Source organism: Balaenoptera borealis (assembly GCF_965194805.1).
Source record: "Balaenoptera borealis genome assembly, chromosome: 18".
NCBI lineage: Eukaryota > Metazoa > Chordata > Mammalia > Artiodactyla > Balaenopteridae > Balaenoptera > Balaenoptera borealis.
Genome location: NC_138877.1, coordinates 24,609,137 through 24,637,135, shown reverse-complemented (window position 1 = coordinate 24,637,135; position 27,999 = coordinate 24,609,137). Strand labels below are relative to the sequence as shown.

Below are 27,999 nucleotides of genomic sequence, written 5' to 3'. Positions count from 1 at the left end.
ACTTAAACATGCAGCATGTGAATTCTTTTTTTATTTTTATTTTTAAAATAATTTTTATTGGAGTATAGTTGATTTACAGTGTTTTGTTAGTTTCAGGTGTACAGCAAAGTTATACATATATCCACTCTTTTTTAAGATTCTTTTCCATATAGGCCATTACAGGGTATTGAGATATCTTGAATTAATCTTTAACTGATTTCTGTTATCTGATGTTTTATTCCATTTGGGCTGCTATAACAAAAATAAAGACTGGGTGTTTTAAACAACAAATATTATTTCTCACTGTTCTGGTGGCTAGAAAGTCCAGTATCAGGATGCTGGCAGATTTGGTGTCTGGTGAGGACTCCCATCCTGGTTCATAGACAGCTGTCTTCTTGCTATAACCTAGCATGGTGGAAGGGGCAAGGGAACTCTCCTGGGTCTCTTTTATAAGGGCACTAATCTCATTCATGAGGGCTCCACCCTCACCACCTAATCACCTCCCAAAGCCCCCACCTCCTAATACTATCACATTGGGGGTTAAGGATTTCAGCAAATGAATTTGGGGGAACACAAACATTCATTCTATAACATCTGACTTTTGTTTTCTTTCAAATGTTGATTAACTGATTTTCTTCCTCTACCCCATCACTCTTCTTTCTTCTCTAGCTGAGTTTCAGAAAACTGGTGAACTTATTTTGTTTATTGATTCAGATATGAATAGTTTGTGAACTTTCCGAAGGTTTGTATTGCTCATTTTGGCTAAAAATTTTCCTGATATTCCCAGGACCCTGAATTCTTCCCTAATTCAATGAAATGGTCTGTTTTTATATTTAAACTTTGGCCTGCAAGAATAAGGCCATCTTGATAGAGCTAGGGGGTCTGCTACCTTGGACTGTTGCTTAAAAACATATTTCAGTTTTATTTAAAAGCTTTTTTAATGTGTATTCCCCCAAAGCACCTTAGGTGAAAATCAGATTTTAGTCTAGAGCTTTATACAGACCAATGTCTCTTTCTTTCTTTCTGTATACCAGTAAAATTGTGTATTTCATTTTAACCTCAATCTGCCTGTATTTAAAATATAAAGCTAAGGTTAAGGATTTCACTACTAGCAATCCCACCTGGACATCTCAGTTTCTAGATAAAATCTTTTACAGAGACTATTTTATTAGCCCCACAGCTCAACCCTACTATATATGCCAATTTATCCTATTAATCCTTAGCTACCAAAATATCAGAATCGTTTACAAGCTAAAGTTTGTTTTAGCTTTTTAGTTTTCTGGGCCTTTTCCATGCTATTTCCATCAGCTTGGGGGAGGAGAGTCTCGGACCTTGGGGACAAAGAGGTTTTAGGACTGTCCACCTACTGTAGCTGGCCCTCTCCTGCTGGCCCTTTGGCCTAAGGCCTTGGTACCTCCTGGTCGAAAAAGAGAGTGAGGCTTGCGGGGAAAGAGAGTGCCTCCCCTGGCCGTTTATGGTGGGGCTCTGATGATCCTCCTTTGTTGTAAGAGGGTCTCCTGTCTTATCCAGGGAGGAATAACCTGGGACGCCTTCTGTTGCTCGGTTGGAGGTTGGAGATTCCGTGTCTGGGTGGCCTTCCTCTTTTGGGTGGGGAGATGCAAGATGCCTTGCTACTGTGTTGTTCCTCAGGTCCCGAGGTCCCAGACCAGTTGGCTTTCTTCTTACCACATTTTGCTTTCCTTTGGTGCCTCTTGTGCCATTCGCAGGTTTTATACTTGTGCTTAGTGGACAGGAGTCAGGAGAATAGGTCTGTACCCATCTTGTCTGAACCAGCTGTTTTTAGCTGTATAAAAGGTTTTATTGTATTCACACTTCTTTTCTTATTTATAAAATGGTGCCCTGCATTCAGGGACCATATGTGATTTTCATGCCAGAAGAACTCCAGGACTTATTCTCTGCTCATATACAAAAGCAATGATTGGATTGAAATGCTGTAGAACCCATGAAATACTGCTTGGACCAATTCTGCAGTTGGGACTCAGGATGTCTTAGGACTGGGTTCCAGACTTTACACTCATATTCAGATTTCAACATCCTACTCATGAGCTGGGAAAAAATGTGTAAGTCTGTTGGAATTAGGGGCTGGGGAACCAATGCCATGTACTTTCTGCTCTTTCATGTTAAATAAGGAAACAGTCTGCCTGCTGAGTCGGAGATCTTTATTGCTTGGAAGATTTTACCTCACCTGGCTTTCTTGCCTCCCAACAGAAACTTGGCTGTGTCTAGAATTTTATTTACCAAAGCAAAGATCTCAAGGTTAACCTGGACATTACAACCACTGGGCTTCAGGAATGTCTAGTGGCAGGTGGAGAAGTCATAGAACAGAACTAATAGCCTGAGGCGTCTCCTGGGAAAGAACTTAAGCCCCGTCCACTGCTGGAGTTCAGACACAGGCGTGTATTTTTCTTGACTGTTCTCTTTCCTTCACATTCCGTGTCTAACCTCTGCACAAATCTTGTCAACAGCACCTTCTAATATGTCCAGAATCCAACATCTTCTCATTGTCTCCATGGCTATCCTCCCACAAACCACCATCAGTGCTCAGTACACTGGCTCACCAGCTGGTCTCCCCTCCCCTGTAGCTCCTCCGCCACAGAACTGCAAGTCAGATGATGAAACTGCCCTGTTTAAATCCCTCCAGTGTTTTCTACCTCGCTCAGGGTAAAAGTCAGTGGCCCATAGGGCCCCACATGATCCAGCCTCTGATACTTCGCTGACCTCACTTCCTTCTCCCCTCCTCGCTTACTCCTCTCCAGCAATGGCAGCCCTCAGACATGCCAAACACCCTCCTACTTCAGCACCTTTACACTTAGAATCCCCTCTGCCTGTGGTGTTCTTCCCCACATATTCACATGGCTGACTGTTTGACTGCTCAAATGGCCCCCTTGTCAACAGATCCTTGCTAACCCAGGTATATAAAATACTTTCTCCACTCCTGGGTTGCTCTTAATCCCCTTACTTTGCTCTGTTTTTCTTTATAGCGCTTGGCATCACTTGAAATAGATATGTATTTGTCTCTTTACCTCTTAGGAAAACGTAAGCTCTGTGAGAGATAGGACTTTGATGCATTCCTTCTGTATCACTTGAACCTAGAACAGAGCTTCACATGTTAGGTGTTCACTGTTTAATGAATACATGAATGAGTGAATGAATATAGATGATCTCATACATCTCTTCAAGGTGGAACTGGGAAGCCTCCTTCAAGAACTCGTCATAATGAAATGAGGCATGTAAGAGTTTTAACCAAGAGCTGGGAAGGGTATTCTAAAGACTGAGTAATGACTATCCCTAGGCCCAGTACCCATTGGACACATCTTTGGATCTTTGGAAACAGTAAGATTGTACATAAAATCAAAGATTCATTTCCCTGGACTGTTAAACACGGGTACCAAAACAACACTGGTGTAGGGACCAGAGGAGAGAATTTTCCTCTCATTTCTCCATGTATAAGTTTCCTATTTCTGTGTAACACACTACCAAAACTTAGCAGCTTGGAACAATACCCATTCATTATCTCATAGTTCTGTAGGTCAGAAGTCTTGGCTGCATTCTCTGCTTAGTGTCTCACAAGGCCAAATTCATGGTGTCAGTCCGGCTGAGCTGTTCCTTGGAGACTCTGGGGAAGAATCTGCTTCCAGGGACATTCATGATGTTGACAGGATTCCGTTCCTTGTGGCCAAAGGGCTGAGGTCCTTGTTTTCTTTCAGGGGCCAATTTCAGCTTTGGAGGGCACCTGCATTTCTTTCTACTTTGCCCCTCCATCTTCAAGGCAGCAACGGTACATCAAATCCTTGTGCTTTATATCTCTGACTTCTCTCTCTGCCATGAGCTGGAGAAAGCGCTGCATTTAAAGGGTTTATTCAGTTTAAGTTAGGCCCAGCTGGATAATCTTTCCTTTGCCATATAAAGTAACATAATCACAGGAGTGACATCTCGTTGTGTTCACAGATTCCACCCACACTCAAAAGGGAAGGGGCACAAAGTGAGGGTCACGGTGAGTCATTCTTAGAATTCTATCTAACACACTCATTGCACTGCACATCACAGCAAAGTTTGGTCCTGAAAGTTTGGTTTCGGGCATCAGAAATGATACTGATGGAGAGGCGGTGGAACCCACTGTACTTGTGAGACAAATAGTGGACTCCTGAGGACTGTTCAGCCCTGGGGAATTCTAGAGGGAAATGGGATACTTCTGGGAGTGGCAGTACCCTTTCAGCTTGGTAGACCAGTGGCACTGGCAGGAAAAGACTTGATTATGGACCCATGAGAGCTACCTTGTAGAGAACTATAGAAAGACTTAAGAAATGAAGAATTTCCGAAGGGTAGGTGATCCTGTAGCAGCAGATAGGGGCCACAAATGAATCAAATATGGGTAATTACTACCATTCAGGTGACTTGTTTGTGTATATAAGGTAGTGAGGGCTGGGGAAATTTCCCCCTGTTGGAGCAGATGTTAGTAATTTAATCTGATGAGGTCTTGAAGATCTGATGCATGGCCTTCTATGGTCTTTCAGTTTCCCACGGATGGGAAACAAGTGGCACACTTACTGTGATTCACCACTCCCATGACCCAGCATTGGCTGACCGCATAGACCTACCTGCTGGGCCTCAGAATCGTCAAGACTCTGCTTCTGACCACCACTGCCAATGAAACAGAGTTGAAATCCAGGGTAGAACTCATCTCCCATCCCTGGACTACATTATACCTCAAATTCCAGCCATCCCAGAAACAGAAAATTTCTACTTATTTCTTATTCTAGCTGCAAAATTGCATACTGTAAATGTTAGAGGAATACCTTGACTCCCTCTATTATGTACCGTTAGTTGAATCTGACTAGAGAAAGGGAAGTAAGGAGAATTGAAATCTTTTATACATTTTTTTTTAGGGCTATTACTCAAACTTATATCAATTCTGGGATTCTCTTCTCCTAGCAGTCCCCTTTTCTAATGAATGGGAAAGGAATTAAAATGATTAGATGGCAGGAATACAGACTCATAGAGGACGTAGTAAAGTCATTTGTGCTATTTAACCTTCTTAGAGAGAACTCAGTATGTTAACATTAAGAGGTTGTGCCTTGTTCCCATGGAGAAGCAGAGCAGGCTTAGGAGAGCCGTCAGGAAGCTCAAGCGAATGCAAGTTACTGAAAGCTATGTGATCTGTTGCCAAGAGAGGCAGAGGGGTCTCTTGGGTGGTGCGGAAGCTCTGTTTGGAGGTACGAAGGTAGAGAAGGGGCTACTGGAGCCTTGTGTGGTACTGAGGTTTGAACCTTGAAGGTTAACTTTTTTTTTAATTTATTTTTTATTGAAGTATAGTTGATTTACAATGTTGTGTTAGTTTCTGGTATACAGCAAAGTGATTCAGTTATACATATATGTGTGTTTGTGTGTGTGTGTATATGTATATAATATATACTTTTTCATATTCATTTCCATTATGCTCTATTAGAGGATATTGAATATAATTCCTTGTGCTATACATAGGACCTTGTTGTTTATCCAATCTGTATATATTTAATAGTTTGCATCTGCTAATCCCAAGCTCCCAATCCATCGCTCTCCCACCCTCACCCCCTTCTTGGCAACCACAAGTCTGTCCTCTATATCTGTGAGTCTGTTTCTGTAACTTCTTTATATTGATGTCTCAAGGATGGAACTACACATCGCAGCCAGCTCACACAGTAGAGATCAGGTATTTCTAGATTAGACAGTTGAGTCAAAGAGAAAAACCATGACTCAGTCTAAAAGACAATAAACAGAGGTTACCCATAACTTGGCCTTCCAGAGCCCAATGATATAACTCTGACCTATTCCCCATCACTTCTCGTGATCTAGGTGGGAGCCATCCCGGTCTCAAGGCTTTCTGGATGGCTGTTCTCTCTTCCTGGTCTGCTCTTTTCTCCCTCTTTGTCTGGTTAGCTATGGTTCAGTCCTCAGATCTCAGTTTAAGTGTCATGCCCTGCAGACCTGATCAGATGACCCAGTTACACACCTGCCTAGAGCCCTGTACTTGGTCTCAGTTACACTTGTAGTTACTTTTTAGTAATTCTTACTAATTAATTAATTACTTGTGGAGTTCTTTGTTTAATAAGGGTGTAAGTTCCTTGAGGGCAGGGCTTAGCTCTTTCTTCTTCACTTCTGTATCTGCACAGCTTGCCTCCATATTTAACACTCAGGCAGGGGCCCAGTAAACATGTATTGAATGAATGAAAGAACCAAAACACTAGGACATGGCCTTTGGAGCACTGGCTATGATGAAAGCGTGCTGCAGGTGGGTCTGTTATTTTTTTTTTTTTAACATCTTTATTGGAGTATAATTGCTTTACAATGATATGTTAGTTTCTGCTTTATAACAAAGTGAATCAGCTATACATATACATATATCCCCATATCTCCTCCCTCTTGCCTCTCCCTCCCACCCTCCCTATCCCACCGTGGGTCTGGTTTTTAGTATGCCTTCCCCCTCCTGCAAACATCCACCAATTCTGAGTTCATGTGCGTAGGGCTTACTAGGCTCTCAGTTGGCTGTTTGGTATTTCCCCAGTTAAGGAGCTGAGCTGACAATGACCAGAGCTATTTTATTGTTGGAGAACCTTAACAATGTATTTCTAGGTTCCAGGTGCTGGGAAGATTGTAAACTGGTAACCAAGGTGCTGATCTGGGAAATGTCATGTGCTGTGAGGAGGTTCTCCTCAGACTGCTAAAGGAATGTCTAAAATCAGGCCACATGGCAGACGGTGATAGCTGGGAGGGAATTGTTTTGTGGTGGTGATGTGGAGGGAGGTGGATCAAACAACTGTTTCTGTTTTTTAACAGAAGCTGTGATAGTCAAAAATGTCTGCAAGACATCTGGCATTTTTATTACACCTCTCGAAACTATACACCTCAATAATATGTGCCTTACAGGCAAGGGCTCTGCTTGTTGGTTGATTGTGGGTGGTTGGTTGGCTGGTTGGTTAATTGTTTGTTTTCTTCTGGTCAAGTCTTGACTTTCTAATTGACTAACGAAGTCATGAAACTCCTTTACCTTGCCTGAAATGGGACGTTCTTGTCAGAATTAATCACGTGTGCCTTGGTGCTCCCAGAGAGGTTGGTAGACATTTTATTTCATTCTAAGTGCTCCGCAGCAGGCAGCAGGCCATTTAGGGTAGGAAGCGCGTCGCTCAGATCTGTGTCCAGAGCCTCAACCACAGTGCATCACAAGTTTGTCCTCCAGACAGGTGTGTTGGTCTAAGCTGAACTGAATGTGTTAGAGTATTCACCTGGCCTCTCCGTCACCACCAAGCGTGGACTGGCCATGGAGAAACAAATCCAAAGCATCTGGCCCCCTTCCTTTTTCTTTGTTTCATGAGTCTTCCTTCTCTCTTCTCCCCTTCCCTCCCTTCTGTGTTTCCTTCTCTTCCCTTCTTTCTTCGACCTTCCCTCTCAGTTTCATTCTCTGCCTCTCCATTCCTCTCTCTTTCTGCGTGATTCTTTTTATTCTTCTTTCTTTGTCTGTTTCTCTCTTCTCTTCCCCCTTCCCTGTGCCATGTAATGGTTTGTAGGTGGTTAACTGCACAAGGATACCTTGCCAAGAAGAGAAGTGAGGGTGGAAATCCAGCCTACACTCTGTTTGCTGAGGCCTAAGCACTGGCATGGGGTTTTGTCTGCCCAGAGGAAGCATCTTTTTCTAATTTACAAAAAAGCATTTTTGGGGCTAACAGCAGCTCTTTCTTTCCTTAGAATACTCTCAGGGGAAGCAGTCGTTTTGTATTTTTCCCTTGACCCAGGCTTCTTCTGAATCTCAGCAGGAACCTCCTTTGCCCTTCTTCTCTCACCTGCTGACCAAACCTGAGCAGGTTAGAATTGCATTTGTATCAGAAACATACCATTAAAAAAGTCTTTCTGCAATAGTCTAGTGGTTTCATCTTTTTTCTGCTGATCCTTTACTTTTTTTTTAAATTTTTAATTTTTTAAAATTTTTATTTGTTTATTTATTTATTTATTTTTGGCTGTGTTGGGTCTTCGTTTCTGTGCGAGGGCTTTCTCTAGTTGTGGCAAGTGGGGGCCACTCTTCATCACGGTGCACGGGCCTCTCGCTATCACGGCCTCTCTTGTTGCGGAGCACAGGCTCCAGACGCACAGGCTCAGTAATTTGTGGCTCACGGGCCTAGTTGCTCCGCGGCACGTGGGATCTTCCCAGACCAGGGCTCGAACCCGCGTCCTCTGCATTGGCAAGCAGATTCTCAACCACTGCGCCACCAGGGAAGCCCTGATCCTTTATTTTTATTGGGACTCTTTTGAGTAGAAGAGCTAACCTTTCCATCATGTGCCTTAGGTGTTTAACTCTAATTTTCTCTTTTCAGTTGTCTACATAACTAAACCCTCCTAAGCTCTTGTTGATCCATTGGCATGGTAGTGTTTATTTAACAGTGGTGTCGGTTCCATAATTTCTGACAGGAAATCTTAGGGTGGGATATCTTTGCAAGCTGCTGGACAATCAGAGGACTGTAGACCTGGAAGTTCAAGTTCTTGGAATGCTCTTGAGGTTAAGGTCATTTCTCATTTTCATTTGTATCTGTAGTGCCTGGCATGTTGCTTGGCTGGCGCAAGATAGGCATTCATCAAGGCTGCTGAATGCCCCCAAAGAAGGGCATAAATCAAGCCTCCTTGCACTGAAGGCTGCCTAAGAGACTCATCCTGGTGCTAAAGTAACCATTATAAATCCACGTCAAGGCGGCGCACTGACGCTCACATTCAGCTGACCTGGGGTAGAGTGAGGTGATACCAGCATTAGGCTCTTGAGAAATGCAAGAAACAGGAGCATGTTAGGTTAAGCCAGTTAAAAAACATAAAGTACATGGGGAAAGCCAGTTTCCATAGAGCAAGGCCTCATGCCGGGTCCGTCAGGTTAGGAGAGCAGGAGAGATTGTTCCTTGATCTCCTGTTCCGCCATTGTGGTGACAGCAGTTTTGGTCTGCCTTTTTTTGTTCCTATTGACTGGCTTCCTGCTGTCCTCCAACCTCCCACCTCCTGCTTGGTGGTTGGTGTTAGAGTGTCCCTCAGCTTCTGGAGTCCCTCCTTTCTGGTGGCCTCCCTCTGTAGGTGCCATCATCCAGCTTTTCAGGAGGGACCTAGTGGGTTGCTGGGCCACGTCCAGCAGAGGACCCACCGCACTGTGCAGAGCCCTGTACCAGGCTGCGGCAGGGGCAGTGCCTTGTATATGGTAAGCCCCTCAGACAGGGACTGTGGGGGGAGGTATTCAAGGCTTCCTAGAAGTGGTCAGAGCGCATGGCCTTCATACCTTGTGAGGATTGCTGCTGTCCCTTGCGTGTCAAACCAGACTTTAAGGGTACAGTCATATCTCATTCAGCACTGACCCATTTAGTGCAGCTTGTCCCAGGAATACTTTTATGGTCCATAAACAAATCCAGTATGTTACTGAAACAGTCAGTAAAAGGACAGTGGAGCAAGTCAATCAGTAGAGGGAGCATTATCGAAGCTCTTGGCCACTGGGTACTTGCAAGTCACAGACACCTAGCTTTGCTTGATTCACAGTCATTTTTACTTGGCTGTGATTTCTTTTTATGTCATTGACTCAAATGACTGGCCAAAGGTGCTAGAGGTGCCTCAAAAGTGCCAAGGGAGAGTACCACAGTGGAGTGTTTTACTGAAGTTTGGGTCTCCTTCAAGAAAATGGTTCAGAAAACAGAATTAAGCCATTAGGGATTGGCAGAAATCCTTTGACATTATGAAAGAAGGACATCATAAAACTCCCTGCAGCCTGGGAGGACTGACTAAAGATTATATGGAATTGGAAAAAATGATGGTTGGGGCTTTCCAGATGTCAGGGGATTTGATGAGGATAGTCACCACCTTTTTAAGGATTATGCTATCATGATTCAGTTGGTGCTTTCATTCTGGGGAATGCGTTATCTTCAACCTCCCACCCCCATGCTGTTTCCCAAGCAATGAACTCAAGACAGTAACCAGGAGAGCCCCGATCTTTCCCCCATCCTCACACAAGTGGCACTCACTGGGATTTTCTCTGCCAGTGTGAGGAACAAATGGGGCTGAATCTGTCCTCTCGTCCCACAGTGAGTGTCGCCATGAGCCCAGAATACAGTTTTCCTTTTGGGGACTTGGCAGCTAGCCCAAGCCTCTTGCCTGGGATTGGGGTTAGGGGGAATTGAGAAGATGCTGCCCAGGTCATTGTCCTTGTCCCCCTTGATCCCTCCCTTTAAGCGGCGGACTCAGTCACTGACGCCATCCATCCAGCACATTTCATAAACAGTAAATTCATTTTAAAAACCTGCCACTGAGCAGCCATCTGTCTCCATTTTTGTCAGTCTGCTATTATAACAACGCTCCTGTACTGTGAGGCTGTCTTTCATGGAAGATTCCTTGATCTGAAGGAGAACATGTTAAACATGGAGACAAGAGCGATGGGCCAGCTGACAGCATTTCCACCCAGTAGCCTTTCATCACTGGAGCTTGGAATTTAAATCTTGTTTTTGACCTAAGGTGATGATATTGATGGTTTCTATATTTCGCTGTGCTTGATTTATAGACTTTAAGATTACAGAGCGTTCCAACATCCTGATTTATAACTTATTAAGAAGAAGGCAGACAAATGTTGTTACCACTTGAGCATTGCTGGTGGATAAACTGAGGCATAGAGTAGTTCAGTTTCCATGGTCAGATAGCAAAGGAGGAGAAATTGGAACGTATCTTGGAGTTATGCTCTCCCTCTTGAACAACCAAGTCATCTCCCTTTATCTCTGTGTGTGTGTGTGTGTGTGTGTGTGTGTGTGTGTGTGTGTGTGTGTACTATTTAAGCATTTCACAAAACTGCTATACATGGACATTTTTTCTTCAGAGACCAGTCTGAATATAGCAGAGAGAACTGGAACCAGCCCTGGGCTGAGTTGTAAGAAGCTGACACCTGGATCCCAAGCCAGTTTTTAATACATAACATCCTACAGTGTTTCTTCTTGCAGCACTCAAGACCTCTCTTCACTAATCATGTTTTATTAGGGGGGAAAACATTAAACAAAACTCAAAAACCTCAACAACATAAAAATCTCTGAAACCAAGCCAAGGATGCAGAAGGCACCAGAAGGGTTTGTAGGCAGTGGGAACTCCTCTTACAAGGGAAGCCTGTTAATTTATGCTCTGTCCCCATGTGCTTGTCTCTAGATGGAATCCTTTGCAAGAGCTCGGAGTATATTTTCCTATGCTTACTTACCATCAGTGAACACCCTTAAAAGCCATTTTGGATGATAGAAGAAGAGTTTAGGTGGGGAACAAGAAGATAATATCATTATATTAGGTGGGGAACAGGTTTTCAGAGCTCTTGGGAATTTCACTATTTCCATGACTGTACCATACTTTTATCTGTTAACATGGAGACTTATCTAAAACAGTCAGCGTGGATATCAAGGAAGGCAGCCATCCTGTTGAGCTCATCCCTGCAGCATCCTGGGCTGTCACTAGCTTTGCTTCCCTCCACTTTTCTTTGAGGAAAGTGCTTGGCATTGACACATTCCCACCAGCCTCTGTGTTAATCCTCTTTGTGGCTTTCCCACTGCTTCTTTTTTTTTTGTTTTTGATGCACTGAGCACAGTACTTCCTTCCTACTGGAATCGAAAGGGCCAACTTGCCTTTGAACAGTCAGTGGATGTTAAGAAAAACACTTCTGCCTTACTCTTGTTCCTTGGGGCGATGGTTATAAGTGTCAACTTGGATGGGTATGGCACCCAGTTGTTTGGTGAAATATTAGCCTAGACATTGCTGTAAGGTATTTTTTAGATGTGGGTAACATTTAAATCAGTCAACGTTGAGTAAAGCAGATTACTCTCCATAATGTAAGTGGGCCTCATCCGATCTGTTGAAGAGGAAGAACAGGCCGCTGCTGGAAAGGCTGTACCCAAGGAGGACTGTCAGAGCGAGTGAGCTGCTCCAGGACCCAAGTTTACTGCTACTCAGCCCGAGGTCACAGGCTGGTGTGTGGGTGCAGGTGTCCCCCGTGTCTGCCCAGCAGTTCCCTGCTGAGGGCTGGGCTGTGCTCCCAATGCTCAGGCCACCGGTGGGGCGGGGACCACTGCCGAGTGGTCTGAAGTGTTCTTCCACAGACTCTTCGCCAGAAAATGGAAATAAGGTTGACAAAAAAGTGAATTAAGAGAGTATTTGCTGTGGATTATTATGAGGATTAAATGAGGGTGGACCTGCCACACAGTGAATGCTGTATGTTTATTGAATTAATCTAGTATCACAGTCTGTTGATTTGATGTTGTAGGCATAAAAAGATGTCCGTGTATGTACTATTGTGTGAGGAGGGGTGGAGAAAACTGTGGAATGCCCTTCATAGTGTTCCCACATTGTTGGTTCTAGTTTTTCTGAAGGCATGTGGTTGGCGTGGTGGTGAAGGAAAGAGTGTGAACATTTGGAGGTAAATAAAGCCACCTTCAAATCCTTGTTCTCCCATCTGTGAGTTTTATGGTTTAGAGCAAATAATATTATCTTTTGGAGACTCCAGACTTTTTTTTTTTTTTTAGTTGAAGTATAGTTAATTTACAATGTTGTGTTAATTTTTGCTGTACAGCAAAGTGATTCAGTTATACATATATGTATACATTCTTTTTTTAATATTCTTTTCCATTTATTGTAGGATACTGAATACAGTTCCCTGTGCTCTACAGTAGGACCTTGTTGTTTATCCATCCCATATTTCCATCTGCTAACCCCAAACTCCCACTCCATCTCTTCCCCACCCCCTCCCCCTTGGCAACCACAAGTCCATGAGTCTGTTTCTGTTTTGTAGATAGGTTCATTTGTGTCATATTTTAGATTTCACATATAAGTGATATCATATGGTATTTGTCTTTCTCTTTCTTACTTCACTCAGTATGACAATCTCTAGGTCCATCCATGTTGCTGCAAATGGCATTATTTCGTTCTTTTTTATGGCTGAGTAGTATTCCATTGTATATATGTACCACATCTTCTTTATCCATTCATCTGTTGATGGACATGTAGGTTGTTTCCCTGTCTTGGCTATTGTGAATAGTGCTGCTATGAACATAGGGGTGCATGTATCTTTTCGAATTATAGTTTTCTCCAGATATATGCCCAGGAGTGGGATTGCTAGATCATATGGTGATTCTATTTTTAGTTTTCTGAGGAACCTCCATACTGATTTCCATAGTGGCTTCACCAACTTACATTCCCACCAAAAGTAGGAGAGTTCCCTTTTCTCCACACCCTTTCCAGCATTTGTTATTTGTAGACTTTTTAATGATGACCATTCTGACCGGCGTGAGGTGATACCTCATTGTAGTTTTGATTTGCATTTCTCTAATAATTAGCGATGTTGAGCATCTTTTCATGTGCCTATTGGCCATTTGTATTTCTTCTTTGGAGAAATGTCTATTTAGGTCTTCTGCCCATTTTTCAGTTGGGTTGTTTGTTTTTTTGTTATTGAGTTATGTGAGCTGTTTGTATATTTTGGAAATTAAGCCCTTGTCGGTCACAACATTTGCAAATATTTTCTTCCATTCTGTAGGTTGTCTTTTCACCATTTTTTATGGTTTCCTTTGCTGTGCAAAAGCTTGTAAGTTTGATTAGGTCCCATTTGTTGATTTTTGTTTTTATTTCTATTGCCTTGGGAGACTGACTTAAGAAAACATTGGTATGATTTATGTCAGAGAATGTTTTGCCTATGATCTCTTCTAGGAGTTTTATGGTGTCATGTCTTATGTTTAAGTCTTTAAAGCCATTTTGAGTTTATTTTTGTGTACGGTGAGAGGGTGTGTTCTAACTTCATTGATTTACATGCGGCGGTCCAACTTTCCCAACATCACTTGCTGAAGAGACTGGACTCCAGACTTTTTAAGACTCTCAATTTGACCCTGGCTTGATAGGGGTGGAGGTCTTGGGAAGTATGCTTAGGTGGGTTCACAGAGAATTCACCTTGAGAGGATGCATGCTTTGGTGAATCACCCTAGCTGACAACTGCTGAGAAGCAAGCCTTCTGAATGTGACACCATGTCATGCCACTGGAATCTTCCCCAATTTTGCCACAAAATTTGTCCCAAACTGCTCAAGAATGATGGTTATAGACATACTGGAAGCCTTATAAAGAGCTATAAAACTTCGTGAGTAGAGCAGCAAAAGTAATTGGGGGTAGCGGACAAGCGGAAAACAGAACAGCTGCCTTTGGAAGGTGAAAGGTCTTTCCCGTGAACAACTGTGAGAAGTCCCAACTACTCACAAGGCTGGGGGATGGAAGGAAGCTCGACACCCCAGGGACATGGCTTGGTGACGGTGGAGGTGGCATCCATTTTTAACAGCAACAATAAAATTGGGATTTTTTTTTTCTCATACTCTTGAGCAGTGGTTCTTAGCCAGTAGAGAGGTTACTGCCCCCCCGAGGGGACATTTGACAATGTCTGGAGTCATATTTGATTGTCACGCCTGGGGTAAGGGGTGCTGTTGTCATCCAGTGGCGTCTAGAGCTGCTAAGCAGCCCGCAGTGCACAGGACAGCCTCACAACAAAGTATCCGACTCCAATTGTGACTAGTGTGGAGGTGGAGAAGCCCTGCTGTAGAGGCCCTCCCTGCCCTACGCGAAGGGGAGGCTCTCCTGGTGCGTGCTGTCAGACTGCTGGCAGTAAAAGCATAGGAGGCACATTGCGGCCTGTAGGAGAACAGGACTCAAATGTATTTTGGTTGTTTCCTCCAAGACAAAGGATTTCATTCAAGACCGAGTTTGATGCTACGGGAGCTGCCACATCAAAACCAGATATTAGATCGAAGGATTTGAAACCAGTTCACCTCATTGCCCCAGCGTGATGGTGAGGTAAAGCCAAGATGGATTTCATGACAGTGTAATAGCTTCCCTGACAAAGTGATCTTGTTTCTGCCATTCATTTGGTGCTTTCTGTGTGGTCTCCTATTGCTCCAGGTTTCATCTCCCCAGTTAGAGGGCAAACTCAGAGCAGCCAAGGGCTACGGATTCTCCCCTTTTCTGGGCCTCCTGCCATTCCTAACAAAGGGCAAGCCCTCAGGAAAGAAATGTGTAATAAAGAAAAGCCACCACCTAGCTCAGTGTAGTCCAAAGAGCTGACAACCTGGAAGAAAAAAAAAAAATTAGGACAGGAAGAGAAAAACCATCCTTAGTGATGAATGTTCTAAAATTAGAGTCTGCAGTACAGGTATTGTATTTCCTCAGAATATTAATGTGCCCTCCCTGTAGTACATCATCGAGATTTCACTGGAAAATTAGGAAGGGCAAGGGAAGAGTTTCAGGCCGGAAGGATATTTTGAATATCTTAAGTGATTGAAATAAGCAAATTTAAAAATGAACTTGTTATATTCAGGACCAGATTAATGACAAGGCAGTAAGTTTTAGGTCATTTTTATAGTGGCAGATCGGAAGCATCAGAGGATTCTTGTGTCCTAAAGAGCGGTTCATCAAAATATTTTCCAGATTCTTCAAGTTGCAAGGGAACATAAAGAATGGTGTTTCCAATCTACCCTGCTTAAGAGGTTGTGACCTGTTCAAGAAAACTTAGTGGCAAAGTCAGGAGTAAAACCAATTTCTCAACTGCTAGACTGTCATCCTGTGCTGCTTCACCTGCCATTTGTCGTGGTGCCTGATATTCCACCACTGACAGGTAGGGAGATGAAAAGATGGTAGGTGTTTGGTCAGGCAGACGTGGGCATGCATCCCAGCTTTGCTGCTCCCTTTCTGCGGGGCTTGGTTAGCTTTCCTGACTCTTGGTTTCTCATCTGGGAGTAGAGAAAGTGATAACCATGAGCAGTTTATTAATCTGTGCCACGAAAGTTTCTAGGTCTCCTAAAGCTCTTTATTGTAATGCAGTTATTACAAGTTTTCATAACTTGGACGAGCGCTTCTCAGAATGTTATTCGGGAAACACGTGTTCTGCAAGATGTCTTCAGAAGTTTTCTCTGATTAATGTGTCTCATGGCTAAATAAGTGTCTGAGACACCAGTTAAACCAAGGTAAACAGACATGGGAATTCTCAGAGCCTTTAATAAGTTAATGGGTACTGTGATTCACCAAAAGGATATAATAAACAGCACTTCACAAATTTGTGTGACTATAGAACTCTTTTTTTAGTGGAATATCTCTTAGCATCTTCTGGAACATTAGTTTCTGTGGAAGACAGTTTTGGAGTTATGGTAGGTTGATTGCATTGAAGGCCCCACCCCTTGTCTGGGCTCAGCTGTGCGACTTATTTTGGCCAATCGGTGGTTAGCAAGTGTGATGAAAACAGAGACTTGGAAAGTCGTTGTGCGTTGAGGCTTGCTCCCTTGCTGCTCTTCGTAATCATAACCTTAATCATACTCTTCTCTTGCTCCTTCATCATTGTCATGAGTATATGCTAAGGCTGGTCTGCTGGAAGGATGAGAGACACTTACGGAGGAGAGTGGATTTGTCACAGCTGAGGTCATTGAGACATGCTTGCTGCAAGCCAACCGCCAGCCAACTACCACCAGAGACATGGTCCCAGTCAGCAGCTAGTTGAGTTAAAGTTCATGCAAGTGAACCTAAGATCAGGAGAAATTCCCAACTTAAATCACAAACCTGTAGACCTTGTGAGCTAAATAAATGATTGTTTTAAGCCGTTCATTTTTGGGTGGTCTGTTATGCACCATTATGTGTGGCAGTAGAAAATTGATAACAGAAATTGGAATGGAAACTGGTATAGAAGTGACGAATGTCTACACTCTGATCCCAACTATTCATTTTATTCACACATGCAGAATATGCTTACCCCCTCCTCCCAAGATCCCTAATGATCTCATTTAATCATAGCATCAGGCTCAAGGTCCAGGGTCTCAAGACATGCAACATGTTCAAATGTGGCTCCTGGATGTAAATTCTTTCTGACGAAGGCCTATGAATGAAAAAGGTAAGCTCTTTCACCCCAAACCTAATACGCTAGGGTAAGAAAGGACAGGATGATCCTAGCAGACAACCCCATTCAAAAGGATGAAGAATGGAAGTTACATGAGGCAGTAGTTCATAGCAGTTCTGAAGTCTAGTCCTGTGAATGCTGCCAGGACCAGAGGAGGGGAATATTCCTTGATTGGGCCTCAGTTCTGCTCCCTGAGAGTGACTCTGCAGTCCATTGTTTTCTATGGCTCTCTGCTCTACCATCCAGGATGACTTTAGTTATCCGCTCTCCTTGGCTACCTCTGTGTGCTTTGAGCAATTTTCTCACCCTCCTTTTTGTTTGTGGAAATGGGGGACCCAGAGATTTTCCTACTTTTTCAACAGTCTCAGTTTCTTTTAGTATAAATTGGTAGAACTCTTGCCAATGCGGTACCCGCAAAGTTTTTGTGAGTTTCTTATAAATCTGATGAGCCAAAAGCAAAACCTACAATTCTTTTAGAGCTAGATCTCTGTCTAGACTTAATTACTGTTATTTGGGCAAGTCAGGTTGCTGTGGGGCAAGGCTCTTAAGATTCCTAGCAGCCCTTTTGTCTAGCTTAGAGGTTCTGCTAGGTTCTGCTTGCTTTCTTTCAGAAGTCATAATAAAAGGTCTTAAATGTTTGTTTGGATCCTTGCCCCAGGCATTATTTTACTTTGAGACTCTTTTGCTGACTGAAGAGACTAGAAATAAGAAACAATTTTGTTTTCCAACCAAGTAGTTATGGTCCTTCTATAGTCCCTCTAAACTTGCTTACACACTGGTTGGTTATTTCTTGAACCCTTCTCTTTTCTTACAGGAACCTTATCAATATGTAGGTAGTGAGAGCCACTGATACTTTCAACATTCTGCCTGGAAATGTTATTACTCAAATCCCAAAGTTCAATAGGTACATTTCCTGTCTTTTGAATTACCAAATGGCAGTTTTACCAGGTTTTTTTTTTTTGCTGCTACATAATCAATGTTGCTATTTTTCCATCCTTCTATAGCAGTTTTCTCATTACTTTCCCAGCCTCTGCCCACTTCTTGGTCTCAAAGCCAATGCTACATTTTTTACTTTTTTGTTATAACAGCACCCTAATTCTAAATCTCAGTTTCTATGTTAGTTATCTATTGCCACAAATAATGCTGCATAATAAGTCACCCCAAAATTCAGTGGCTTAAAACAACCATTTATTTAAGCTCACAAGTCTGCCGACCAACAATTAAGGCTGGGGACTTCCCTGGTAGCGCATTGGTTAAGAATCCACCTGCCGACGCAGAGGACATGGGTTCGATCCCTGGTCCGGGAAGATCCCACATGCCACGGAGCAACTAGGCCCGTGCACCACAACTACTGAACCTGCGAGCCACAACTGCTGAGCCCACATGCCCAGAGCCCATGCTCTGCAACAAGAGAAGCCACCGCAATGAGAAGCCCGTGCACCGCAATGAAGAGTAGCCCCCACTCACCGCAACTAGAGAAAGCCCGCGCACAGCAACGAAGACCCAATGCAGCCAAAAATAAATAAATAAATAAAATAAATTTTAAAAAAACCCAATTAAGGCTGAATTATACTTCTTGTCTTTGACATGAGATCAGCTGGCTATCAGCTGATCTAGGGTGGCCTTGACTCAGGCCACTTGCCTCAATTACTTATATTATTCATCCTCCCATAGGCTAGCCTGATATGTTCTTATAGCCATGTCAGAGTGCAAGAGTGCACAAACCCAGTCATGCAAGAGGGCAAGCAGAAATTTGCAGGTGCTTGTCAAGCTTCTGCTGACATCTCTTTGGCCAAAGCAGGTCAAAATGACCAAGTCCAGAGTTGGAATGGGAGGAGATTACAGAATTACAGGGAAAGAGGAGTAGATATAGATTAGCCATTAAATAGGGCTGTTAATAATCTCCATCTGCTATAGGAATTGTTGCTGTAAATATAAGATTTCCTGGGTTAGAACCTTGCTCCAGGGCCTCCCCGGAACAGGGCTCATTGATGTCCTCATGGGTTAGCTAGCTCAGTTTCCTTCCCTTTTCTGACTCTTCGTACATTTTTTGGAAAGTTTTCAAACCCACCTACATTTTTTGCCAGTGTCATCTTTTCAGAGTACGTTTCATATATTTATTATCTACAGTGGTTAGTGGCACCTTCTCTTATTTGTCCTAAGTTAATCATCCTCCTGGGAAGAGTGAATAGCTGATAGAAATAGAAGGAGAAGAGGGAAGAACCTCTTCTTCCAATCATTTATTTAGCTCACAAGGTCTACAGGTTTGTGATTTAAGTTGGGAATTTCTCCTGATCTTAGGTTCACTTGCATGAACTTTAAGGGGCAAAAATGATTACTGAAAGCAGAGATGTTTGAGTGTCAGTATAGTTGTTTCTGTGTAAATGTGGCTACATCTGTGTACATTTGCATTGTGTATGATATACACACGTGTGTACATGAAGTTTTATTAGTGTGTGAACATATACATGTCTGTGCACATGTGCATTAGTGCCTGAATATATGCATAGTGGTGGGTGTTCCTTCTCAGTTTATTAAAATATTCCATTATACTTGACCTGATAAATCATGAGACAGTGAGATGAGCACTTACAGGGCAAAGCCTTATGGGAAGAGAAGGAAACAGGAGTCCAAAGGGGGGTTATAAGAACAAAGCAGGAGTTGGGTGCTTCCAGGTTTGAGAAATTTCCAGCGGCAGTAATGAGGATTTCCTCACCCCTTCTCCTCCCATGTTTTTCCTTAAACCTGGATGCTGGAGAAATATGAGGTAAAACATCCATGTTGCCTTTCCATAAAGTAATATGAAGCAGAGAAGCACAAGATAGATTTTATCCCTTCTATTCTCCCACCAAAATGTCCCCTCCTTACTGGAGATCGAAGACCAGGGATAACCTACCTAGTTCTTTCTCAGTCCCAAGATTGGGATGTTGTTCTGTTTCCCTTGAAATATTTTATATTTGAAAAAACACACCAGGTTTGTCTTTGCCAAGACTGTCTTCCAGGAGGTCTGGTGTGAGTTCGGAGCTTTCCTGGTTCTTCATTGATTTCATGAGTCCCTAAAGCCTCCCAGTGAGGCCACAGGAATCTGGAGTTCTTCAGAGGCCTCGTTCTAGTTCCACAAAGTCCACCAGGCTCGTGGGACTGGGGGAGATTTCCAGTTACCTTGTGTTAAAGCACTTGTTATTCCAGGGAGGAATCAGGAAGCTGAAGCCACTTGATATGTTAGTGGTGACCTCTGAGGGGATGTACTTTCCAACTGGCAGTGGCTGTGAGGCCATGAGATTGAAAACGTTTGATAGAAAACATTTGCTAAGGTCTATGAACTCAGATGACCTGGTAAGACCCAGATAATGGATAAAATTACAGAAAGACCCTATGAGACAGCTTGTTACCATCATCCCCATTTCAGAGATTTAGTCACGTTCCTGTGATCACTCACCTGGAATGATTCCAGAAAAATGCTCTTGAATGCCTCACTATACTGTCTCTACGACCAGGCAATCTACTCCTTCCATGGCCAAAAGGCTGGAAGCTTCATTTCTCAGCCCGTAGAAGCAAGCAGCGATATATGAGATACTTGACTGTAGGTTGGCATAGTCTAGATTTTGCTCTCTGTCCTCTGCCACCCATAGTTTGATTGCACACTAGGCCCAGCACCACAAAGCCTTTTCTTTGGCATACATTGAACCAAAGTTACCGTTATCGGCTCAAGGAACAGATGTTGAGGTGCAAAGCCCTTCCCAGTTGCTGCCCAGCCTTAGGAAGTGACAATTATCCTCACCAAGAATTCATAGCACTTTCTATTTGAAACTTGATTTACTGTCATAAAAATGATGCATGATATGTTGATTTGATGTAACAATCAATGCCTGTTTAATAAACCACCCACAGTGGTGTTCATACATTATCTCCGCCTGAAGACAGTGTTTGACTTGCCAGCCCATACTTCACATTCTGTATCAAAAAATACTAGAGAAACCAACCCTCACTTAGGCATAAACATATTCAAAGGCAAAAGATTTATTTATTGATGAGTGCCTCAACTTGACCAATTTTTAGCTTTTTCCATTCTCCTTGGAAAGAAGAATGCTTTCCAAAAAGAGATTGCTACCAGATGTCGTGGGTTACATAGCACTTGCTCAGATGAAAAGCATATGAAATGGAATATTCCGGTTTCTGATTCAGTCCTATTCTTATCTACACATAGCTCTTCTTAAGTGAACCTGACAGTGTTGGGGTTGATGTTAAGGCAGACTACTTTAGTAAACAAGAAAAAGAGTTTTACTCCCTACGGTAGCAAATAAGCTTTATATAGAAATTTCTTTGTGCAGGGAAAGATATTACAATTTTCAACACAGTAAATATATTTGCTAGATTAAAAAAAAAAAAAGCATTTCATTACATGCAATGCACTTTCTATTGTACATTAACCACTTTTTTGCTTTGTATAGAAAAGTACCATCTTCTACTGTAAAATGTTTGCAATTTATTTTGTGAGTCTGTTTTTCCTGTGAAGTAAGAACATTCCATTCCATAGCCCTGTACAATACATGTACATTATAAAAGAGGTGAAAATGTGCATTAGAAACGTCTGAGCTTTATTGTTTGGGTGTCTGTACAGTTCTGAGAGCAGGCAAACAGAGTTAAAATTTTGGACCTAAACAGCTTATTTATTAACACAACCAGTCTGTAATTACTAGATTTACTGGAGTCTTTTACTTTGATACTCTCAGCAACTGTAATAGACACGTATGTTCTCTAAAATAATACTGTTGCATGTTCCAGCTACAACTGTAATTTTTCCTGACAGTGTTTCTGCTGGGTTAAAGAAAACATAATTAATACTTTATTTAATCCTTGCATACTGTATACCTAGTTGACCATCATTCAAAATGGCAGTTGCCCAGAGCCATATAGTTTCTTCCCAGTTGAATGTATATGACCCTGATTACTGTTTGTTGGAAATATGCAAAATAAGTAAAAAGGGAGTTGTAACAAAGAATTCTGGCTCTAGATTTACTCCTTGCTGAGGGTCACTGTGACGGTGACTGCCCATTTGCCGATAAGAGTTGTGAGAGTCTTTGCAGGTTAGAGAGTTGCAACTATTTTGCTTATGTTGGTCTTAACGTATTTAATGGACTATTGAACATATTTAATGGACTATTTGTGGGGATGATGCTTATACTTGTCTTATTTTATCCGTATGTTTAGAAACATATTGACTATCCCTAAAGACAGGAGTTGGCTAAGAGCAGGGAAAGGACTTGCCTGCTTTGCTTGGGATGATATGTCTAAAGTACTGTTTCTGAAGAAAACAATGCCTTCAGTCTCCCTGGCTCTGATTTGCGTGCTTTATGCATACTCTCTTATTTAATCATCACAGCGATCCTCCGACATAGGTGTTAACATTACCGTATCATGAATCTGGGACTAGCACCTCACTGGGTTTAAGTAACGAGCCTTAGTCACAAGGCCAGTGAGGGTTAGGGCTGGGACTCAGCTCTGACACAGACTGAACGCTCTCCTACATAGTATGAGAAATTGCTAAATGTTTGAAGCCCAGAAATTAAAAAAAAAAAGAATCCACTAGAAAGCAGAAGAGGGAAATTAGAGTTGGTGGAACTAGAAACACAGTATTTTTAATGATCTAATATATAAACACATTCATTATAAATTAACTCTGAAATGTTCATATTTGGTGTGCTACACATAAAAGTACAGTTTATTCAGATACTAATGACAGACTGATTGAATATACATGTGAACCTTTTACCATTTTGATATAAAGTGAGCCAAGCTATAAGATTTTAGGAGTCTAACATCTCTTTATTTTCTCAGTTTATGAGGAGAAACTATGAGCATTATGGTAAAATAGTTCTTACGTTTTCAGGATAAAACATCTTTTATTGAGTGTAACAAATAAACACAGCACCCATTTTTAGAAAAGGGATTTAAAAAAAAAAACCATCAAAGTAAAACATCCCCAACCTTTACCAAGAAAAAACAACTTGTCACATACCATATTTATTGCATGGATGTTTGTTTAAGCAGTCTCGTTTTCTACACAATTACTGCCAACATTTTCTACTTTTGTCATTTCTTTTTTATTACCGTCAATGAAAACGAGAGGTTTATCAAGATGGAAGCAAACTTCTCTACACTTTCAAATGTTTTTGATGTGGTATTTACTAAAAGTATTTGAGTACTTTCAAGCATAGACAACTGACTTTTCCTTGCTCCAACAGAAGAAGGATACTTAAGCCAGCCGGAAGAGTTCTCATACAATGGAATATCATTCAGCCTCAAAAAGGAATGAAATTCTGACACGTGCTACAACATGGATGAACCTTGAAGACATTTAGCTAAGTGAAGTAAGTGAGATAGAAGGACAAATACTGTATGCTTCCACACGTATGAGAGACCTAGAATAGGCAAATTCAAAGAGACGTAAAGTAGAAGAGAGGTTACCAGGGGTTCAAGGAGGGGGGATAGGGAGTTATTGTTTAATGGGTACCATAAAATTTGTTGGGGATGATGATGAAAAAGTTATAATATAGTGGTGTCTGGTTATGTACCATTGTGAATGTACTTCATGCCACTGAATTATACCATTACGAATGGTTAAAAGATAAATATTATGTTATACATATTCTTCCACCAAAAAAATTGTTTTCCAAAAGGCAAGAATGCTGCCAAGATCTTACAACTGAGGGAAAGAAAGTTCTAGCCTCTATTACTGGACCTAATATCTCAATATGTTCTGATTCAGCAAATTCAGAAAATTCCTGTGTGGTCTTTGCTTTCATGCATTGGGTTCATTCAGTCGATAAATACTTAAAAGTCATGGTATGTCGTGTCAGTCTGAGGGACTAGAGGGGTGAGTGAGGGAGGTCTCCAGCCTGCAGGACATGGGAGAGACAGCTGCATTCATACATGGTTAACACACAGCATTAGGGCTGCAGTAGAAATATACTGAAGTAGTAGTGGGAACACAGGAGAGGAGATTCCTGAGGGGATCAGGGCTTCATAGAAGAGTTAATAATTGACCTGGGTTTGAACTTTAAGAAGGAATTGGGTTGCTTTTTGTATTTCAGTAGTATGTAGTGCATTATCACTCACGTTGTCTGTCTTGGAATCTTGGATCTAAAATATTTGCAGCCTTTTCAAATGCTTTGTAATGTTTCCTTTTGTGTCTAAGCAAACTGGTCTCTGGAGGCAGGAAAACATCTTGGTTCCTTCTCTGTCCTGCTTTCTAAATATTTATAAGTAAAACCACTTTGAGAAATAATTCAAAGTAAGCGAGACATGCTTGGATCCCTCAGAGAACTTGCGGTCTAATAGGGAGATGAGGCAAAGACAGCTGGGCAGTAAATGCCTTAAGAAATAGTCAATGTGCGATGGCCATGCAGAGGCCGGAGAAATGACTTCTGGGGAATGGAGAAAAGCTTCACGGCTGAGGAGGGTCTTTGTGTTTTCCTCTTAAGGCTGTGTAGAATTTTGACAACTAGATGTGAGTAAGGTCTCTTCCTTCAGATAGAAAGATATGAGCAAAAGCAGAAAGGCAAAAAATGTTAGCCCTACTCAGGGGAGCAGTGAAAAAGCCAGCCAGAAAGCCCTGTTGGGGCCAGGGTACAAGGATGTCCAAACTTTCAATGCTCTGCTTATTCTCAGAATCCAAGAACAATGATTTGTTATTGGGTAGATTTAGGAGAGAAAGGCCAGGGTTTTCCCACTTGTACGCACGTGCAGGGGATGGTGGAGGATAAAGGAGAGTAAAAGCGGTGATCCGAAGGTACTGCATGGGCCTCGGGCTCACAGGAGGAGTGGGGATAGACTGAACTAGAAGCATGATGTAGTGAAAAGAAGAACGTGTTTTGGAGTCATTGGGTCCTGGTTTCAAATCCCATATTCAGAATTTTCTAACTGTGCGAATTGGGCCAAATTGTTAGAACTTCTGAGCCTCATTCTCCTTGTGTGACCAATGAGGACAATAATACTATCCTTGTATAGGGTCATCCCGAAGATTAGGGAGGATGGGGTGACAGACATATGTAGACGGCCCTCAAAGGTACCAATGTTAGTTCCTTCCCCAGGTGATCTCTAAAGTCCCATCTGAAACCAGAATGTGGGTGAAATAATTTAGAAGTTTTTTTTTTCTTTCCTGCAAAAATAAGTTATTTGCACAACTGAAGAAGTTAGGAAGTGGTGTCTTTTTGTCAGATCTAAAATAAGGTCGCACCAACTCCTTTTCCTAATCAGAGCTCTAAGCTAGGTTTACCCTGTGCAGTGTATCCTTCGGCTAAAGTGACTACAGGCAATGCTTTAAAGTATGAATGCACATTTGAAAACATCTACCAGACTTTCAATTTGCAGGTAGTCTAGATTGTGGTACCTCCCCTTGTGTCCCTACTTTATAACTGCCACTTCACAGAATTTGTTTTTTCTAATTATTTTTCAGGTCAACCTCTTAGGTCTTCTATTTTACAGTAATGTAATCTGTAAATGAGGTCATCTCCTTTCCGATTGTTGTATCCTTGTGTCTCCTGACTTTTTTTTTTTTGAAGTCTTAAAATGTTCTCTCATGTTTTATTTGATATTTTTTTCTCTTTCTCTTTTTTTTTTTTTAACAAATTGACACTGTGTACAAAGAGTTCAAGTGGCCAGTAAAACTATTGCTTTAAAATTGTTGGCTTTACGTAACAGAGGTATAGTTTGAATTCACATCAGAGCTTTCCAAAATGGCAATAGTACAAGCATATGACTTTCTCTAATATCCAAAACCTGTTCTGGCTTTCCTTTGGCTAAGGAATAGAAAACTAGACAGCCTTCTAAAGCTGCCACAATTTCCTAAAATGCTTTGATAAAAGTTGGCATGCTTCATTTCTCTTGCTTACCCTGGTAACACTGGACTAAACAGAAAATTAAGAGAATTCAGTCAATAGTAACTTAAACAGTAGCTAGCTCGCTCTGGATAAATGTGTCAGGATGATGGTGGTAGTGGGCATTAACAGGTGGTAATGGGAAGGCCTCTAGTATTTCAGCATTTAACATGACACTGATATTTAGTTTGCATCCCATAGCTCTGTTGTCACATCTTTCCTGTTACGTGGCTCACATCATATAGACACTTTTGGGAAAATGTCTTTTCCCCATTGAACTATGAGCTCATTGGGGGCGGAAGGGGGTGGGTCCTTTCTTACTCAGCTCCATATTCATGGTTTTAGCACTGAGCCTGAACATAACATATGTGTACATATTTATGGGAGGCATGAATAAGAACCTTAATTTATCAGGGCTCAGTAAAAAGAGCCTGAGGACAATAATGTCCAATAGGGAATTATGAATGTCTTTTCAGAATTTCAAAGAACATTCACTGTTCAGCTGTCTTCCTAAAAAATGTTTCATTTAAAATTAATATCTTGAATACTTGTCTTTTTAAAATAATTTTTATGTAAGGAAGCAGGAAGGAGATAACAATTTAAAGCCCTATTCTACTTGTAATTAAAGAAGGGAAGCCCAAATTCTCTCTAAACCGTTGGTCCAAGTGTGAATTCTTTAATTCCTTTTCTAACTTGTATGTATTCCAGAAAACATACAAATAAGTAAATCCAGGAATTAATAATATTAACTAATTGGCTACTTTGTTCCTATGCATGAGGACACAAAACAACGGTAAAATTTATGTTGATTACATTTGGATGTCATATCATCTTGGTATTTTCAAATACAATCTATCTATTCTAATGCTGTATAATATCCTTTTCTTAGTACTTTCCACTTTATGATTTTTATATATTCCTGTTTGAAATAACGTTTTGTCTCAATGTCACTCATGCATTTACTTAATCATTTAAAAATTATGGTCTGTGAGATGGGACTGAATAATGTGAAAAATATTTCTTAAGGAAGAATGAAAATATATCAAAGAACAATTTGCAAAACCAATATGGTAGAAGTCATATTTATTGAAAAAAATTAATATCTTTGCTATAAAATTTGTAACAGGAATATTTACTGAATGTTTATTTTGATGCAGAAACCTGAATTTTATACCAAGTACAAGACAGTAGCACTAGTTTTTCTTTTATTTACATTTTATGAAAATTGTTATGCAGTCCATGTTAAAAGAACTTATGATGGAGAATTGTTACATTAGAAAAATAATATTCTTGGTAAAGCATTCTCAAGGAGTCCAATCACATCTTCTGCCTCTTCAATAAGGCAAAAGTCCCTAGAACAGCATATAACTTAATTTACAAAATACAGTAACTGTTCAGACACATATTCAAGTTTTCTTTTGGTATGATTTTTTTTTCTCACTGTAAAATTACTTTTTTTTTCTCTCTCCTTTTTTTTTTTCTTTACTAAAACAGAAAGACTTTCAGGAAAACGTCATTGAATGATTTCAGCTATAGATTACATATACAACAACAACTCTGTAGCCTAGCAACAACCATTGCCACACCATCATTAACTTTAAATATTTTACTTGGTGAGCTATTCTCAAATGTAGCATATTTTAAGGTTTTTGCCATCATGACTGTGGAATCGTTGGTTTTCATAGCAAACAGATCTGTCACAGTATGAAGCTTTGTTTGTTTTAGGGAACTGGTACACGATTACATTTCCACTCACAAGAGAACGCCACAGATGCAACTAAAGTCAGGCTCTGATGGCTCCATAAAGGTCCTGCGCTGGACCAGCCCCAAACCTCTTGGGCTCACGCTGCACAGCCCTGGCTGGGTTCAGGCGGTTTCATATCCGGAGACTTTGCTGCTCTTCACAGTTAGTTAGGTAGTTTTAATTCCTTCAAAGGCACACAACTTCCACCTTTTTTCCAGCGTTGCTCCCACGCCTGTGAATTCCTGTTTAAACATGCGTGGCAACCTCATCAAAAGCATTTCGATTTCGTTTGCAGATATCTGTTAGAAAGGAAGAAAAGTCACTTTTGGGAAACAAGGCGGCAGGGGGTTGAGTGAAGACATGCTTTCCCAATGAGACAAACATATGTAGTTTCCTACTAGGCTGTAAAGTAATGTTCTTATAAAAGGAGCCCAAGTTCATTAAAGGGCTGAAT

At 41.5% G+C, this 27,999-nt stretch overlaps 1 protein-coding gene across 6 annotated transcripts in view; it reads right to left on the bottom strand.

The window, feature by feature from the left end:
* Positions 1–22: 22 nt before the first annotated feature.
* The window catches only part of ENOX1 (ecto-NOX disulfide-thiol exchanger 1), a 300,621-nt gene continuing 272,644 nt past the window's right edge, over positions 23–27,999 (bottom strand). For all 6 annotated transcript variants that reach the window (XM_082365423.1, XM_082365418.1, XM_082365422.1 and 3 more), the window contains one exon: positions 23–27,844. In XM_082365423.1, the coding sequence (XP_082221549.1) occupies positions 27,713–27,844 (132 nt within the window). In that variant the 3' untranslated portion in view covers positions 23–27,712. The remainder of the gene's footprint in view (positions 27,845–27,999) is intronic.